We start from the raw sequence: 19,400 nt of genomic DNA on the forward strand, positions 1-19,400 counted from the left end.
ATAGCTTCAGGTAATTGAAGGTTTCTGAACCCTATGTAATTTCTCTATTCCTGAATCCAGATTAATAAAGCATGCCAAATTAAATATCCAGCCATGGTCACAAGAAAAAGCACTTTTCATTATAACTTGAAGATGAACATTGTATTTGGGTATATTTCCAACACACCATCTTGTGTGGTTATTATCTTCAGATTTAATGGTATCTTCCACTTTCCCTAAACTACAGATTTATTCTGAGAATTTTATAAACTTTAGGAGTGAATTCTTATATTTAATTGGGAAGTATTCTTTTGATGTCATATTTATGCCTCTAGCCAAGAAAAATCAAGTTTAATAACACAGTTGATTGCTAGTTCTGATATAGTTATCAACTCAGCACATTCTTCCCTTTTTTTTCTGAGGCAAGCCAAATGTGATTTCATATTGTAAACTCAGAACACTTTCTAATAATAGTCCTTGTGCAGGGTTATTGGGCTTCTATGACTAGGCTGGACAGGATGTATCTAGGGGATTTAAGAGGGAAAAGTAAGAGACAAGGAGATCCATTCAAGTCTGTTATATTTTCCAGATGAGAGTCAGTGCAGCTGAGCCTGGACCACACTCAGGTTCTGGGCTAACTGCTAGGACATCCATCTCATTCACTTACATGGGAATGCAGCTTTGGTGAAGACAATGTTAAGTTTGAATTTGGACATATTGATTTTAAAGTTCCTTTGGGATATCCATGTGAAAATGTCCAGCATGCCAGTGAGTATATGGGTCTGAAGCTCAGGCGTGAGATCTAGGTTGCAGACTTAGATTTGGAAGGCATCTGCATATAAAAAAATATAGATGGTAATTAAAGTCATTGCAGGAGTCCCTGGGTGGTGCAACTGGTATTAATGCACTCGGTTACTAAGAGAGAGGTTGGAGGTTTGAGTCTACGCAGAAGTGCCTCAGAAGTAAGGCCTGGCAATACACTGCCAAAAAAATCAGGCATCGAAAACTGTATGGAGTACAGTTCTACTCTGATACATGTGGGATCACCATGAGTTGGAATCCATTGGACTAGTGACTCGTTAACTGGTTAAAGCCATTGCAGTGTACAGGATCATCAAGGGAGTGTGTTTTGTGTGGAAAAGGAGGGCTTATACCTGGATTCTGATGAGTTCCAACATGAAATGGCTAAAGAAAGGCCCTGAGGTATGAAAAAAAACAGAGAGTCAGTGCTACGTAAGCCAAAGGAAGAGTGTGCTTCAGAAGAGTGTCGTGAAGGGCAATACCAAGTACTACTGGGAGGATAAGGCAGGTAAAGACTTGGAAGTGTCCATCTAATTTATCAAGACGGACGGACAGACATCATTGATCTAAGCAGCTTCAGAGGACTAAAAAAGGGCAAAACACATTTCAATGGGTTTAGGAAGGAGTAGCAGGTAAAGCTTACTAAAGGTCTTTACCCCTCTGAGCAGAAACTCATTTAAATCTTGCAATGCACTCAGAGGTGGTTATTTTTATTATCAATATATCATTGTCCCCATTTTACCGATGGTGAGACTAAACACAGAGAGGTGAAGTAATTTGCCCAATGCTACGTGACTAGTAATGGAAGAACTGGGATTTAAAGCTAGGCCATCTAGCTCCCAAGGCCATAACCTCACATGTTCTACAACACTGCTTCTCTATTATAATAACAGCTATCATTCATTTGGAGTTCATATGTGTTCGGCTCTGTGAGCTTTATGTTTCATAGGTGGTTATGTAATTAACCACCTATAATTATTACAAATATCATTTTCAGATGGAGACACTGAGATACAGAGGTAAGTTACTTGTTTCACGTCACCCAACTGGCAAGTCAGGTGGTCGGCAGAATAGAGAGGGGTGGTGTTAGGTCAGAGGTGTGAGGAGAATACAGGAGGTTAGTCACAGTTACCTTGGAGAACAGGAACAAGAACTGATTAGAGACCAGGGAAGAATGTCAGGTAGCACAGAGGACCCAGGCATTTGGGGGAATTGTTATCGTTGTTGTTAGTTTCTGTCGAGTTGGCTTCAGCTCATGGTGACTTTATGTATAACAGAATTACACGTTGCACAGTCTTGTGCCATCTTCATGATCATCGGTGTGTTTGAGTCCATTGTTGTCACTATTGTGTCAATCTATTTCACTGAAGGTTTCCCTTATTTTCACTGACCCTCATCAAATTATGATATATCAACAGGTCCGGAATGAAGGGGAGAGGACACAATTTTGGGTCTTAAAGAGGATAATAATAATTCACTATTTTTTTATTAGTAGTTATCTACTGCCATAAAAAAAAAAAAAATTACCCCAAAACTTAGTGGCTTAAAACAACAACCATTCACTATCTTACAGTTTCTGTGGGTCAGGAATTTGTGCATGGTTATCTGGGTTGTTCTGGCTCAGGGTCTTTCATGAGGTCACAGTCAACATCAGCTGGGGCCACAGGATCCTCTTCCAAGATGGTTCATTCACATGGCTTCTGGTAGGAGGCCTTCGCTCCTTGCTCGCTGCTTGTAGTTTTGTGCCACATGGGCCTCCCCATCAAAAAGCCAGTTGCCCTGAAGTCAACTCTGACTCATAGTAACCCTATGTATGTCAGAGGTATATTACCAGGTCTTTCTCCTGAGGTGCCACTGGGTGGACTCGAACCTTCAACCTTTCGGTTAGTAGCCGAGTACATTAACTGTTTGAGCCACCCAGGGACTGCAGACTCTTCCATGGGGCTGTTTATTGTCTTCACGGCATGGATGCTAGCTTCCCTCAGAGTAAATGACCCAAGAAAGAATAAGGTAGAAGCCTTTGATGACCTAGTCTTGAAAGTCACACACCATACATTATGGTTTTTTCCAATCCCTTAGAAGTGAGTCACTAAGTTCAGCCCACAGTAAGGGAGAGTTTCAAAGGATTTGTGAACATCTTTTAACATGACTACCCCAACATATTGCGATTTCTAAAGGAAGTAACCCTTTTCGGAATTGGCGTGTCTTTTCCCACTGCCAGTAGGCCCTGTGGCTAAATGATGCATGGTTCTCCTTAGAAAAGAACAAAAGGAGGTGAGTCTATTGGAGTGGTGTACATGAGATGAGGACCGTGTAACTCTCTGCAGTACATGAGTTGAGGGACTCACTTTTAAAGTGCTGTAGAAAACTGTAATTGTTCCTCCCGTGGATCTTAACGGGAGCCACACAGATAAAGTATCTCTCTTTGGAGATGGACCCCTGCGTTTGCTGGTTTCTTGTTTGGATTGCTGAGCTGGGAGGCAGCATCTGGATTTCACTATGACCTTGCTTTATACCTAGACTTACAGCTGAGCTGTCTGAATAGGAAATAACAAGCCAGTGTCTCTGCTAGCTCAGGCCTCTCTATGATTATGAGAACACAGGGAGCCTTTTCTTTGTTTTTTTTTTTTTTTTTTCCATTTCATTTTCTCACTCCCCACGTTCCTTTATCTCAGACCCAGAGGCTGCTTCTCATTTCTCAGCAGTGTCCCCTCATCCTTCCCAGAAGCGGATGCTTGATCCCAAGAGAACTTTGCCATTCCTTTTGTTTCTCTTTCTCCAAAGCACAAACCCCATGTTGCTGCCTGCTGGTTCCTTTCCTGACCTCTGTATCCACACAGTTCTAGATGACTCATCTGGAAATAATCTGATCAGCTGTCAGAGAAGAGAATTTTGATGCCCAGCTGAGCCACTGACGAAATGTCCAACAGCAAAACCCACCCTGTTCTCTCTTATAAATTTAAAATCAGCCTAGGTCTTCTGACTTCTCAATGTCTTTTGGTCCGTAACAAAATTTCAAACCTACACATCTACATGTGCTTTAAAGAGTTCTGGTGGTGCAGTGGTTAAGTGTTTGGCTGCTACTGGAAAGGTTGGCGGTTTGAACCCACCCAGTGACTCCAAGGGAGAAAGACCTGGCAATCTGCTCTTGTAAAGACTACAGCCTAGGAAACCCTATGGGACGGTTCTACTCTGTCCTGTAGGATCTCTATGAGTTGAATCGACTCCATGGCACACAACAACAACATGTACTTAGTGGAAAGAACATCATTAGTGGGTCAAACGTGGCCAAACACTTCACTTCTCTGTGCTTCTAGCTTTGCGTGTAAAGTAAGCATGAAATAGATTAATCCATGTGAAAGCATCTATCATAGTTCCTGGTATACAATAAGTGGTCAATGAATGTGAATATTCTTTGTGCCTAAATTAAAATCCTGATTATATTAGGAGGGAGTAGATGACTCTGAGGGCCACACATGTCCTACCCTATTACTTGTCTGTGGGATGTTTATACACAACTCACTAGGTAATAAGGCCTGGGATTGCAGAGGGCCTGTGACTGATGGACCAAAAACCTAATTTCATCCAATTCAATTCTGTTTGGAAAAGGAGTCCCAGGTAACCAAACTGCCGTTGCATTATAGAACCCAAAAAACCAAACCCTTTGCCATCAAGTCAGTTCTGACTCATAGCAACTGTATAGTACAGAGCACCATAAAATGTAAGAGACCCCAGGACACAAGAGAAGTATTTTTCGTGTAGCCAGCACTCATGAAAGGTCACAGGCAGTCCACACTATAATTTTTTTTCTTTTTTTTTTTATTGTGCTTTAGATGTTTACAGAACAAATTAGTTTGTCATTAAACAATTAATACATATATTGTTTTGTGACATTGGTTGCCAACCCTGTGACATGTCAACACTCTCCCCTTCTCGACCTTGGGTTCCTTATTTCCATTTGTCCTAGCTTTCCTGTCCTCTCCTGCCTTCTCCTCCTTGTCCCTGGGCTGGTGTGCCCATTTAGTCTCATGTAAAAAAAAAAAAAAAAATTTTTTTTTTTTTTAAGTGGTTGAGCTCTGTTTATTATTGTTTGTTTTATGGGCCTGGCTAATCTTTGACTAAAGGGTGAACCTCAGGAGTAACTTCAGTACTGAATTAAAAGGGTGTCCAGGGGCCATACTCTCGAGGTTTCTCCAGTCTCTGTCACACACTCAATTTTAGAGAATAAAATATTTTATTTTTTAGAAATTGCAGTCAAATTCCTCTATAATGAGAAAACAAAGCTTCTTTCAATAAACTTATTTTAAGCTTTTATTATGAGACACTACCAAGCTGGATGCTACACTATATCTTTTCCACCCGGTACAATATGTATTCAGGAAATTTTGTAAAGAGTACATGAGTGAAAGAATAATTGAACAAATAAATAAATTCAGAGACATGCCCAAGATCATACATTAGTAACTGAAGAAGCCAGTACTAGAAATTACATCCCCTGACTTCCAGCTAAAGTACTCCTGTGCGAGACCACTAGGTACATGAAAAGAGTTTGAAGAGCATAAGCAGGTGTCATAGATCAGCTTCCAAATGACTCGTTGATGCCCATCTAAGGAAAATAGACATGGCCCTCTAACACCAGCAACATGAAGGGTGTTTCGTTTTTCTGTAGTGTCTTTGAATCAGTCACTCCCTTGGAATGATGATGACCCTAGGAATGCCCTCTGTAAAGGCTCTTTACATCCCACTAGCCCCTTAGACAGTTCCGCTTCATTTCACAGGGCCTCTCTGTTTCAGAGTCAAGGTGTACAGAGACCTTTGAACTATAATTTTACCAATCAAAGAGTACTAAAAGGTGTGCACTGGATTAATGAGTAAAGGATTCTCTCATTTATATTTGAGGGACAAAAAAGGGAGATAATATGTTATTATTTGGAAGCATTCTCGTCCTTGATGCCTGGAGAGAACTGAGTGTTCTAAAGTCCACTTCTAAGCAAATTTCCCTTCTAAGTATAGGTGTTACTATAGTTATCAATCATGAGAGATCACTCTATAGGGGACCTCTCACACACACAGCCTTTTGTAACCCAAGTTCATTATCAGAACTTTAAAACATAGAAATGATTCAAGTGACTATTTCCTCACCTCTCTCTAGGATGGTACATAATCAGGGCCACCCTAGATGCATAAGACAGAAGGTAACGCATTATACATAGTGGAGGCCTTTGGGCACGAGAGCTTAATTCCCTCAGGAACCCCTAGTAGAGAGAAGTGCTAGAGTGATCCAATAGACCTACAAGCTATGAACATGTCACAATTGTTCTTACTAGCTACACATGTATGTGTGTATGTGTATATAAATGTATATATGTATGAGAATATAAATTTATTTAATTCAGATAAAGTCCACTTTTTACGAGGTCTTAATATTAAAAGTGGTTGTATATTTTGTCAAACAGAAAAATTAATTTGTATTTCTGGGAGGAAAATACATTATTTTTTTCTATTTGTAAAACATAATTTGTATTCCTGGGATGAAAATACATTATTTTTTTCTATTCATAAAACCTAACAGGAAGATCAGCAAATCTTTTGTAGATATGCAAATTATAACTCAAACAAAAATAGAGCGCTGGCACGTTGGTTATCAAGAATATTAAGTGGATTTTTTAGGCAAGTTAGACCAAAACTCCTTCCTCTGAAGAATTCGGGAAGTTATTTCCAGCTTTACAGTTAATCAAAAAATTGTTTCAGGGTACCTCCTTCTTAGATATTTGGGAGGACTTGGCAAGGAAAAATTCCATTGCGTATTCTGCCAGCTGATAGTTGTTTTGTTTCATTTTTTCCTTTACTCACATTGAATGATTTAAATCCTTTGTTTTAAATGAAAGTCAATGATTTGTCTCTCATTTCATTTTTGTCATTACTTCACAACTGGTGAATCAGTACACAGCTGGTAAAGTAGACCTAAAGAAAAAAATGAACATTTATAGATTGCCTGCTAGGAACTAGGCATAGTGCCTGGTACCTTGCACATATAGACTCATTTAATGCCCAGAAGGTAAGTAGTTTTATCACTTCCATTTTGAAGATTCCAAAAGTGAGACTCAGATTGACACAGCCATTGGCAGAACTGAGATTGAAACTGATTTTCACAGCTCAAGTGTTCAGGATTGTTGCAGGAGTCAACATATCCTCCAAAGATTCCTTATTAGGAGGCTAGGTGATGTAAGTCGTTTGCAATTGGCTGCTAACCAAAAGGTTGGCAGTTCAAACCTACCCAGTGGCTCCATGGAAAAGAGGCCTGGGGATCTGCTTTCACAAAGATTATGTCCAAAAAAACCCTCTGGGGCAGTTCTACTCTGTAATACATGGGGTCACCATGAGTCTGGGAATGACTCGACAGCAGTTAACAACAACAATATTTTTCAGCAGACAAACTCTCTGCCAAAATATGATCACCTTTAACTTGCCTTCATAAAATATCAAAAGAGATGGGGATCAGTAAGATAAAGAAATTAAAATTATGAGTGATACTGTAAACTTGACCAGCTTGCCATAACCAATATATGTACGGTATTCCCAAAAGCTGTTACAGCATGTATTATGAGAAAGAAGGTCAAAACTCAGAAGTCTGGTATACCAATGTCCTTAGAATCAGTGTTGGAGGAAACAAATATACAGAATATAGTCAGATGATTTAATTATGTTCTTTCATTCTCAGATTATGGTGCATACATCAGAATCATTTTCATTCCTTTATTCATTTGAAAATTTCACTTTTATTGTGGGTCTCTAATTAGGCTCCCAGGAATTAAAAAGTATGGGCTCATGTCTCAGCCAGCCCAAATGTCTGGGGTTCACTATCATACATAGTTCAATCTCTGGAAAACCCACCGTCCCCTGCCTCTGAAACTGCTTGGGGTCTTCTCCATAGCTGGCATGGAGCCTTGGGAGGCTACTATTAGAAAAGTAACTAAATCACAAACATTTTCTTTTGTCCGAAAGCACAATGCAATGGCATGTTAACAATAGGAAAAAATCATTCTGCTAAGTCTCTTTCAACAAAGCATTAATATTTATTAGCTTGCCCTTTACTGTAAGATGAATGTTTTATGATAAAAATGAGTAACAATAAAATGGGAACCTCAACCACAAGCTATCTTCTCTTTCAGTGTAAAGGGATCAGGATGGGGCTAGCAAACCCACTGTCTTGGTATTTGGAGCTCTCATTCACTCATCTAGACAAAGGAATGATTGAATACTGCTTCATATGATTACTGGGAAGAGTAATCAAAAAGTTATGGGCTTCCTTTTTCAATAAATGCCAACTAAAATGAAGCTATGAATTAATGTTATATTACTGCTGCTTTAACAAATCGAGTAAATATTAATAGAGCTGAAGGGTATTTCAAAAGTTTGGAATTATTTATGCATTTTAAATTAGATTAAATCAATTCCCAAATAATTCAGAAAAGAGGTTTTATTTTATTTTTTTTTGTTTTGAACAAAAGCATATCTGTCTCAAGTTTTTTTCTATTTATTCATTCATTATTTATTGAGTTCATTCTATTTGCTGAGCTCATGGAAATGTTGGGGTTTTGAAATTAGCATCAGGATCTAAAAAATGACTTCCATGAGAATTTTACTCTGAAGAGTACCCTTCCTTAAATAACTTTGTAATTCCTTTAATTACTCAACTTGATTACAGCCTTTCATGGTGAGTTATTACATATCGAAAATGAAGGAGAGATCCCAACTCAATAATTAATGTATACATCACACAAAGGCACAGAAATAAAGATTTAGTAATGTTCATTTCTGTCCTATGATGATTTCTATGATCCAGTGCCATGATAGCTGTACTGGGACCAGGTAACAATGAGCCTGTTAAATGTCCTTTTTTCATAGTCCTGAGTGAAGTTCCTAGCACAGTATTTCAGGAGTAGGTTTCCAACACATCAGCTTATGTTCCCATTAGGTCTGATCCACATGGAAAAGTGGGATAAGCATAGATTTTGGAATCAGGCTGACCTGGGTGTAAATTCGGGCTCTGTCTGCTGCAAGCGCTTGGAAAACTTGCTTTGTCTCTCAGTTTCTTGAAACACAAAATGAACATAACAGCATCTAGCTTATGGGATTTTTGCAAGGAATATAGATAATGTATATAAAGCAACTAGCTCACGATAGATATTACCTTTCTTTTTATATAAAAAATCTGATATAAAAATCTTTTCATATCAAAAATCTAAAAGATCACACTGAGAATAGTAGTGTAATTTGCCATGAAATTAAAACGACGACAACAAAAAGGTAGAATAAGACAGAGGTGAACATTTTGGGCCTGATTCATATTCATTTCACGAGACATTAATTTTGCATTCAAGATTTGCACCTAAATAAAATGTCTAGTAAAAACAGTGTTGGTTTTACATTGCAGACCTTCAGATTACTGAACAGGCTTAACAGAAAAGGTCACACCCCACCCTTTTCATTCTCTAGAATCATGATTGTCCTGCTGTGCCTATTAGAGCATGGAAGCAGTCCTGGTGGCACAACAATTAAGCACTGAGCTGCTAACAGAAAGGTTGGCAGTTCAAATCCACCCAGCAGCTCCTTAGGAAAAAGACCTGGTAATCAGCTTCCGTAAAGATTACAGCCTAGAAAATCCTATGGGACACTTCTACTCTGTCACATGGGGTCTCTGTGAGTTAAAAATTGACTCGATGGCACCTAACGACAACAACAACAAATTAAAGCAATGATATGGTAGAGTAGGGGAAGATAGAAACAAAGTACCTAAACTAAAAAATTATTTTTGGTTTACTAGCAAATAAAAGATCAACTCTAAAATGAAACATTCACTGGCATGACTGCCTTAGAGTACAACAAAAACACAAATTCTAATTTCGTATAAATTCAGTAAAGAAGTAAATCACTTACTATTGCCACCAAGCGGATTCTGATTCACGGCGACTCCATGTGTTACAGACTAGAACCGCAGAAGAAAGGCAGACCATCAGGCCTTTCCTGGGGAGTGCTGTTGCGTGGGTTCTACCTGCCAACCTATCACGAACATTTTGCGTCCCCCAAACAAACCAAACCCATTGCCATCCAGTCAATTCTGACTCATAGCGACCCACAAGGACCTAAAGAAGTAAACAAATAATCCTGTAAGCATGGTCTTGCCTCAAATGGAACTTTTACCCTAAATCTCACTTCCTTCCAAAGGAATATTAGGAAGAGGATGTAGGCTGTGCTTTTACTGTACCAAAGTACTGGTTTTTCCTCTCTCTCTCTCTACTAGATCTGGTTCTCCTCATACTTTGCTTTCTTGTCTCTGACGTATGCCTCTTACTTTTGAAATCCTACAGGTTGTCCGGCCATACCAGACCATGTCCAATCCCATGAGCAAGCTCACTGTTCTCAACAGCATGCACTCCCATTTCATTCTGGCTGACAATGGGACCACTGGAAAATACGGAGCAGAGGTGAAACTTCGGAGACAATTGGAAAAGCATATTTCACTCCAGAAGATAAATACAAGTAAGTAGGCCACTGTTCCCACTGCCTTGCCTCATAAGAAATAACTTTAAGAGTGAATCATTTTAAGCACACCATGTAGCAACATTATGAAAACTTGAAAAAGTTCAATTATGGATCGTTATTTCTACCAGGCCAGTGCTTAGAATTAGAGCTATTCATACGGGGTGGGAGGGTTGGAGGTGTAAAAATTGAATATGCAATTAGTGGACTATTGCTCATTTTGCATGCATGAGAAATTCAGTCCCATCTGGGATTTGTGAATGTAGATACACTTTTTCTCAAAACTTTTCTTACATCCTTCACACAGTACTCTAAGGAGGAAAGGCACCCTAAAGAAATTCTTCGTATTTATTAAACTTGTTTTGGTGGCGAAAAATGAAAAAAAAAATTATTTTTGATCTTAACACAGATCTAGCCATGTTAAAGCATTTCAAAGCAACTAAACATTTTGTAAACTAAAGCGTCATCTTTAACTCTCTCAATTTTTATGAAAGTAGTCATTCATTGTCTCTTTATTTGTGTGTATTTAGATACATGTGTATATGTATGTATACCACTTAGTTACCTAGTGTCACCATAACAGAAATACCACAAGTGGATTGTTTTAAAACAACAGAAATTTATTTTCTCACTGTTCTGGAGGATAAAAGTCCAAATCAGGGTCTCGGCCATGTCAATTCCTTTTTTGAATCTGTCTCCTAGTTTCTGGTGTCTGCCAATGATCTTTGGTATTTCTTTGCTTGTAGGTGGATCCTCCCATGACATATGTCTTCTCCCTTGTGTTTGTGTCTCTGTGTTTCTTCTGGTCTCTTTATAACTCAGAAGTGATTAGGTTTAGAACCCACTGGTATGACCTCAACTGATTGATTATGTTATATTAGATTCCATTATAGAAGGTGATTATATTATATTACATGTAAGGTAATTACATTAGAATACATTATGGAAGGTAATCTGCTCTACCCGAGGCCAACTGTTTTAATCATATGTGAGTACTCCGTAACAGCACTTAGACTAGTGTTTGGTCAAACAACTGGAAACCATAGTCTAGCCACGTTGACACATAAAATTAACCATCACAACCACGTAATACACATTGGATGGTTACACTAAAATTCTCTCGTAAGAACTTACACGTTCTATGCTGTATTTATTATATGCACAGTTGTTTTAACAGTAAAAAGGTAACAAAGTAAACACAGTAATGTCTCCCCAAGTCACTAAGTGCCTTGCATTTAAATGTCATAGAGGCATTAAAACCATCTACCATTTCTCCTCCGTAAGTAAAATTCAATTTGCCTTCACAAAGTCACGTGAAGGCTTCAAGCAGACTCAAACTTTGTGGTAATTGTATGTCCTGTCAGGAAAACTTTGATCTAATTGATTGAACTTCAAAAGCCTACGATTCCAAAAACAGCAAAAGATTCTCTTGGGCAAAATAAGTTTTCAAAAGGTTAATTGTTCAAAGGTATAATTTGATTCAACTTGTTGTAATGGCTTATTATCTTCCCTGGTCTCTCTGCATCTGTCCCAAATGCTTGTTGAAGCCACCTTTCCTCCAAACCTGTGACTTTAGACCTATCAGACTATGACTCCTGTTTTCTATACTTGCATTTCTCGTTCCATCTTTTAGAAAATTCTGTTTTCAGGGATCAACTTCCATAGTTTTATCTTTTTCACAAAGAAGCTTGGAATAGTACACTGCAGTGCAGGCCTGCAGTCAAAATTGAACAAGGAAACTCTCATCTATCCAAGAATCCCCAAGTGTCTTTTGAAAGAGAAAACAAAAATTATGCTTAGATGAACATCATCAGAAAAAAAAAAAAATAGAAATTAGGAAAGTAAGGTGCACATTGATCTAGAAACCAGCAGAGGTCAAATTTAAAAAAGCACTATTATCAGTGGGTGGTAGGTTTTGCTGTAAGTACTAAAACTGAATTTATAACATTTAATAAAACAGGCAAATATTATGTAATTTGTGTCATATATTTTAGATTTTTATGGTTTATAGAATTACTTTTCTTATACCAGTAGGTTCAGAATTAGAGCTTAAATAGCAGTGAGTTGAAAGGTAAAGTGGATGGGAGCATGGTAGACAAGGAGCACGTTCAAGGTCAAGCCAGTACTTGGTAACGGGAGCATCTCTGTCCAGACAGGCAAGGGATGTCTTGTGCCTGGCCCTGGTGGCAGCTGAGCTGAATAGTAAAGTAGAGTGGAGAACAGAGTTAGGCCTGGCTATGTGAATTAGTCACCCAGCTAAGGGAGGTGAGTGGAAGTTAAAACACAGCCAGGAGTCTGTTAACCAAGCCTTGTGCCTTACAGGCTACCTAGAGGGAAGAGTGTTTTGTAACTGGTCCTCCCAGACAAAGACACATGTTTGTAATGTATGTGCCAGGAGGGGTGCCTTTCTCTAGTGGGCTGTATGTGTGGAGGTCCTGCGTGGGAGGCTCATGAACAGTAGCCTGGCCTCAGTGAGGAGCAGAGCCCAGCAGCGTGGAGGTGAAGAGCAGGCCACAGGCAGAGGGTTCAGACAACAGGGATGCTAGACAGGCCAGCCTCAGGATCAGACGCTTATCCTTGGGTAGATCATCAGCAAGTGTGCCATTCATGGAAGCACTGGGCCTTGGCTACAGGATCAAGGCAGGTATTGGCACATGGAAACATTGGTTAGTGGTGGACCCAGTCAGGGGTTTGGGTATAAAGGAGGGAAAAGGCACGGCCCAGGTACCAAAAGAAGTTCCTGAAATGTTCCTGGTCCTCTATCAGGATTAGGCCTTGAGTTTGGGGCAGAGGCTAAGCCCACAGACTGGTATTAAATGGCAGTAGGTGGAACGAAGTGTGGGCAGAGGGAGCCAGATGGTCATTGTAACCAATATAATTTATAAACATAATTTTCCCCTTGCTTTAGGTACTGTACTTGAGGCTTACTGGAAGCCCACAGGCTTCCATTTAATGCATATAACTGAATGGTAAGAGGAAGGTTAAAGAAACCCGACAGAGACCCATGAGGTACAGTAAGTTAAAAAGGTTAGAAATTTGCCTGTAAACTGAAGCGAATGTTGTCATGAGTTAACTCCTGCGAGTTCTGACCGTGGACCTAATAGTTGAAGGGTGGTCAGCTCATCCCAGTTTGCCTGGAATTTTCCTAGGCTTAGCACTGGAAGTCCTGTGTCCCTGGACCCCTTCAGTCCTAGGCAAGATGGGACGGTGGGTTACCCTACAAGTGAGTCACCCACAAATCATGAGGTCTGCTTCTCTTATTGCTGTGTTCACACAACACACCAGAGAAGGACTAGGGAGCTCCTCAGGACATGAGAAGTGACTCAGGCTCATTGAAGTAGGGCAGGATCTTGAGGCCTTCCATCAGTTAGCAGCAAAGAAAAGTGCCCATTGAGAGTACAGAAGCCTCCAGAACAGAACAAAGAAGAAGGAAAAGTTCATGGTGACCTGGTCGTAGCATGAAACAGGAGGAGGAATACCAATCCTGAATGTAAGTCCCACTCAGGACACTTCAGAACAGCGGTTCTCCTTGCTGATCTGGATGCTGCTGTTTTCTTTATATCAGAATTACTAGTAATGTAGTTCTTCCTACTAAAAATAATTGTTCTGTAAGTCGATGCTGAAATTTCCATTTACTTTTTCTTTTCCTTCTTCAATAGTTTACAAAATCTAAAATACAGCTGTGGAACTGAATTGGTCTCCTGAAAATTAGATGCTATACTAATGATACTTTTGACCACCTGACTGTCACACATAGAATGGCCCCGGGGACATCTGAGCACACTCAGCACTTTCTTCATTAAAGTGCCATTCATCTTCATCACTTAGGTGACTATGGTATGCAGGTCATCCCTAACAACTGGTCTGTTTTTTTTACATCCATGGCAAAATCTCCTGAAGAATATTTTACTCAGATGTTAAGTGAATTCCGTTCAGCAGGCCTATAAACCCTTTGTCATCAACATGCCAATTATTAATAATAACATATTGCAGTCATCAAGTATTTTACTCAGCACTCTGGCATCCATTACCTCATTCTCTCCCTTCCCTCGACACGCCCTGCTGTCAACAGTCAGCACAGGAGGATTGTCATTTATTACTAAATGGCTTTGTTTTGCAAGGAGGGTTCTTTCAGGCTTGAGCAGTTACCTACTTTAGAACACTCTATCACCTGCAATATTCTTAACTCCAACATGCAAGGCCTCAAAATTTTAATCATTCCTTTAGTAAACAAATATGTAGCAGACCGTATTATGTGACGGTCATGGTTAAGGTTCTAGAAAAGCAGCAGTAAACAATTTGTTGAGCCAAGAGGGGCAAACAGAATAAGTAAACAAGTAGGTATATGATGCCAGGAAGTTAAAACTGCTATTAAGAAACGTAAAGCAGAGTAAGCTGTATGTATGTGTACATGTGAGCATGCATGAATATGTGTTGGAGGGTATTTTAGATAAGGTGTCAGGAATGGCCTCTCCGAGGAGTGACATTTAAACAGAAGATGAAGGAGTCAGCTAGGGAAAGAGCATTCCAGAGAGAGAGAAAGCATGGACAAAGACCCCAGAATGTTCAATGAAGAAAAACACTTTTGTGAAAAGTTGCATTTTCTTCTAACAGAGTTTTGATCTGACAAGTTTCAGGATATCCCTTATAGTTTAAAAGAATCACTCTGGCTGTTGTGTATAGAGATTATAGACTGAGGTGGTGGTGGTGGTTGTTAGTTGCAGCTCTGACTGTTGGTCGCCCCACATACAACAAAACATTGCTCAGACCTGTACCATCTTCACAATTGTTTGTACACTTGAGTCCACTGTTGTGGCCACTGTGTATTTTGAGTGCCTTCCAACCTAGGGTCTCACCTTCCAGCACTACATAGAATAATATTCTATTGTGATCCATAGGGTTTTAATTTGCTTCTTTTTGGAAGTGGATTACCAGGCCTTTCTTGTCTGTTTTAATCTGGAAGCTCTGCTGAAACCTGTCCACCATGGATGACCCTGCTGGCATTTGAAATACAGTTGTTATGGTTTCCAACATCATAGTAACATGGAAGCCACCACAAGTACAACAAAGTGGTAACTGAGGTAGTGGCCAAGATTAAAAGCAGGGAGATGGGCTAGAAGGCTATTGCAGTAATTCAGGGGAGGGATGATGGTGGTTTGAATTAGGATGGTAGCAGGAGAAAAAAATTGGTTGTACTCAAGGTATATTTTGAAGATAGAGCCCAAGAGGACTTGCTAATTATTTCCTAGTGCAGAGTACAGAATAGACATATCAAGCTTGCTGAATAGTCATTCTTGGAGACACCAATATGTTCTTCAAACCAAAGAGTCTAGATGAGAGTCCTTAAGGAGTAAGTATATACAAGAAGAAAAGTGGGTTGAGGACTGATCTCCAGGAAATTTCAACAAAGTCTTCAAGAAAGCAAGAGGGGATGGGATTCGGTGCACACAAATGAAGACGTGGCCTTAGTAGACCAGGGACAGTTTCACCCTGTGTAACAGAGGGAAAGAGGAGTGTATCGGCTCAGATGTGGGCAGGATGGAACATTTTCTGGTGGGAAGATCAGGTAGTTCTCTCTCTATTACATCTATATCTAAATAAAACAATACTGGAGGTCATCCGTTGAGAGTGTGGGAGGGAAGGCGGTGTTGGAGATTGAGGACAGGTAAGAAGGATGAAGCAGTCAGTTTATAGAAACTGAGAGTGAACAGCCAAGGAAATGTAGGCTGATCATGCAACAACCAGGACCCACTTGAGATTTGTGGCCATACATTAAAGTGCCATGAGCTATCAGGCTCTTTTCTCCAGCCATGTTCAGCTTGAGCAGTAGAATGGGAATAGAGTTAGGTTAAATGTGGGTTGGGATTTTGCTTGGTAAGTAGGAAGGAGGAGAAGAGGGAAGGGGATAAGGCTATGTGTTTTCTTTATACTCTAAGGGTATTATCACTGACTATGGATGAAAGAAATGCTGTGATTAACTTTTATAAGATCATAAAATCATTAATCTAAATGATCAGATTGCAATGCAGAAGGGGAGTAAGTGAATTCTATCAAAGGTAACCCATTAGCATTGCGGCATTGCATATACTAAGCTTGAAGTGTTTAAGTAAACAAAGGTCCATATTAAACAATTTTCATATTTTATTGCTGTTGACATATGTTGAAATAACTTAGCACATTGCTGGGAACAGCTTAGCTGCTCAATAAACACGTTAGCTAAATTAATGAGTACCAAGGCTCTACTCCAGAAAGTATGATATAAGTAGCTTGATAAAGCTTAAAAATCCCAAACATATTTTATAAACATTTTTATTATTAAAGTATCAAACAAATACAAAAGCTGCACCTATTACCCAGCTTCTACAATTATCAGCACATGGCTAATCTTGTTTCCTCTGTATTTACCCACTTCTGTTTCCTCCTCTGGATAATTATGAAGAAAATCCAAATGGCATATCATTTCATTCATAAATATTTCAGTATCAAAGCATTTTTAACCTATGTTAGCCATATGTCTTGGCTGTATTTTTTAGAGAAGCGAAACCAATGAAGCATATCTACACATATATATAGAGAGAGAGAGACTTACCTCAAGGAAATGGCTCATGTGGTTGTAAAGGCTGGCAAGTCCCACGTCCATGGGTCTGGTGTCAGTCTGGAAGCTTCTCCTGACTCACGTAGATGCAGGGGCTGAAAAACCCAAGATCAGCAGGCAATATGGCAGGGCGCTGGCTCAAGTCCTAAGAACTGGAAGTCAGATGATGATGAGCCAGATGCAGTATCTAGAGCAAGCGAGCTTTTTCAGAACATCTCTCTCTCTCTCTACATATATATATATAAATAGGATGCAGGCCACACCCCCAAGGAAACTACCTTTTTGATTGATTGGGTGCTCACATTAGATCACAAAATGGGAGATGACTACATCATTACATAACTGCCAAATTATTACATAACTGCCAAAGCACTGAGAATCATAGCTCAGCAAAGTTGACATACAACCTTAACAATCACAGTACATCTCTTGTCTACTTGGCACCTGTACACATCTGCTTAAACCATATACAATTTCTAAATAAAGACAATTATAAAGTCATACTTGTGCCTAACATGATACAACTAACATGCATACAACTGAAAACATACTAGCCCTGTTTACATCGTATATTTTGTAAGTGAAGAAAACAAATATATTTGATACACGCATACAAGGAAGAAATATTCAGAACAATTACAGTCCTTATTTTTGCAACTGGTCACATGATTATAGCTGGTATTTAGAACTACCTTCTTCCACTAAAAAAAAAAAAAAAAAAATTCATTCCTTATTTCCTTTACCCTCAGCAAGCGCTTCAGCTGGTTGTGGTTCTTCGCCTGGTGGGGTGACCCAAACCTTCATTCCTGAAGGATCTGGGCTGTGTTGGAATTGGGTTGCTGTGGTTTTCCATTGACTTTAATCACAGTGCGTGGTAGTACTAAAAGGATCTCCTGTATTCCAGACGTACTCCTCATCTCCGTTATGTAGTATCCGTTCAGTTTCCCTTTGGTAATCAGGATCAATAACACGAGACATATGGTAACTTCTTTCATTGTCTGTTGATCCAGAGTCATGAGGAGCCCAAAGAAGCTGGGTGGCTTTCTTAACTTCCAGTTCAGTGGAATTCATGTTGTGTCTCCAGGTGGGAATATTGCTCCCTTTGGAACCAAGACTTGTAGTCCTGCAGAGCACAGAGTCGCAGAGACAGGAAGCAAAAATTTTGCCAGTGGGTCACTAGGGGTAATAATGCTGAGTGGTGCTATTCGCATTTCCACCCCTTGGTTCCTAGACTCGTGAATCCCGGCTATGGGAGAAACGGCACCATATGTTGGGTACCTATACAGCCTCCTGGAGAATATGGCCCTAACCCTGCAAAGTATTGCCACCTAGCTGGTGCAGTATTTGTGTCTTTAAAAAGCTATTCCATCATGCTATCAAGACACCTGCTTTGGGATGCTGGGGAACATAGTAAGACCAATGAATTCCATGAGCATATGTCCCTGGCCTTACTTCATTTGCTGTGAAGCAAGTCCCTTGATCCAAGGTGATGCTGTGTGGGATACTATGACAATGAATAAAGCATTCTGTGAGCCCACAGATGGTAGTTTTGGCAGAAGCATTGCATGCGGGGAAGGCAAATCCATATCCACAGTGTCTATCCCAGTAAGAATGAAACGCAGCCCTTTCCATTATGGAAACAGTCCATTGTAATCAACCTACCACCAGGTTGCTGGCTGATCGCCTCAAGGAATAGTGCCATATTGGGGACTCAGTGTTGGTCTCTGCTACTGGTAGATTGGGCCCTCATAAGTGGCTGTAGCCAAGTCAGCCTTAGTAAGTGGAAATCCATGTTGTTGGGCCCGTGCACAACCTGGGTTTGGTTTTTGGCTATATCGGTTCCGTTACTATAAGAAATAAGGCTTTCTTTCAGGGCACAAGTGGCCACTTTGAGGTCTTTTATGTGGTGCTTGAGCTGTGACTCTGAAGTCCTGAGCTCATCTCTTTCTTTCAGGACCAACCAACCAGCTTCCCTATACTTCTCATTCTGACAAAATTGTAGAAAAGTTTCAAACATGCAATTACCCAGAGCCTCACTTCTCACCAATACTTGATCTGTTGGTGGTGATATTTTGTATATTAATATTGCCACCTCACATCATGGATTAGCAGTGTCCTCTTTATTGTTGGAGGCAGAGTCATCAATGACATTAAGACTATCAGACTTGAGAACCAATTTAGAAAACTCATCCTTACATTTTTGTTTCTCTAGAACCATTCCCAGTACCAAACGTCTAAGGTTTGGTTCTCTAGAGAAGCAAAATCAGTGAAGCATATATATAGAGAGAGAGAGAGAGATTTATCTCAAGGAAATGGCTGATGCGGTTGTAGAGGCTAGCAAGTCCCAAGTCCATGGGTCAGGAATCAGGCTGGAGGCTTCTCCTGACTCACATAGATACAGGGGCTGATCAACCCAAGATCAGTAGGCAATATGGCACCTGTACCACTGGCTTAATTTCCAAGAACCGGAAGTCAGATGACG

The 19,400-nt window shown here is 39.9% G+C and overlaps 1 protein-coding gene across 2 annotated transcripts in view; it reads left to right on the forward strand.

Moving 5' to 3' along the window:
- The window catches only part of TRPM3 (transient receptor potential cation channel subfamily M member 3), a 996,165-nt gene that overhangs the window by 680,755 nt on the left and 296,010 nt on the right, over nucleotides 1–19,400 (forward strand). For both annotated transcript variants that reach the window (XM_023544757.2, XM_064291228.1), the window contains exon 6: nucleotides 10,152–10,323. In XM_023544757.2, coding sequence (XP_023400525.2) covers nucleotides 10,152–10,323 — 172 coding nt within the window. The remainder of the gene's footprint in view (nucleotides 1–10,151; nucleotides 10,324–19,400) is intronic.

This window comes from Loxodonta africana, chromosome 9 (assembly GCF_030014295.1).
Source record: "Loxodonta africana isolate mLoxAfr1 chromosome 9, mLoxAfr1.hap2, whole genome shotgun sequence".
NCBI classification, from domain to species: Eukaryota; Metazoa; Chordata; class Mammalia; order Proboscidea; family Elephantidae; genus Loxodonta; species Loxodonta africana.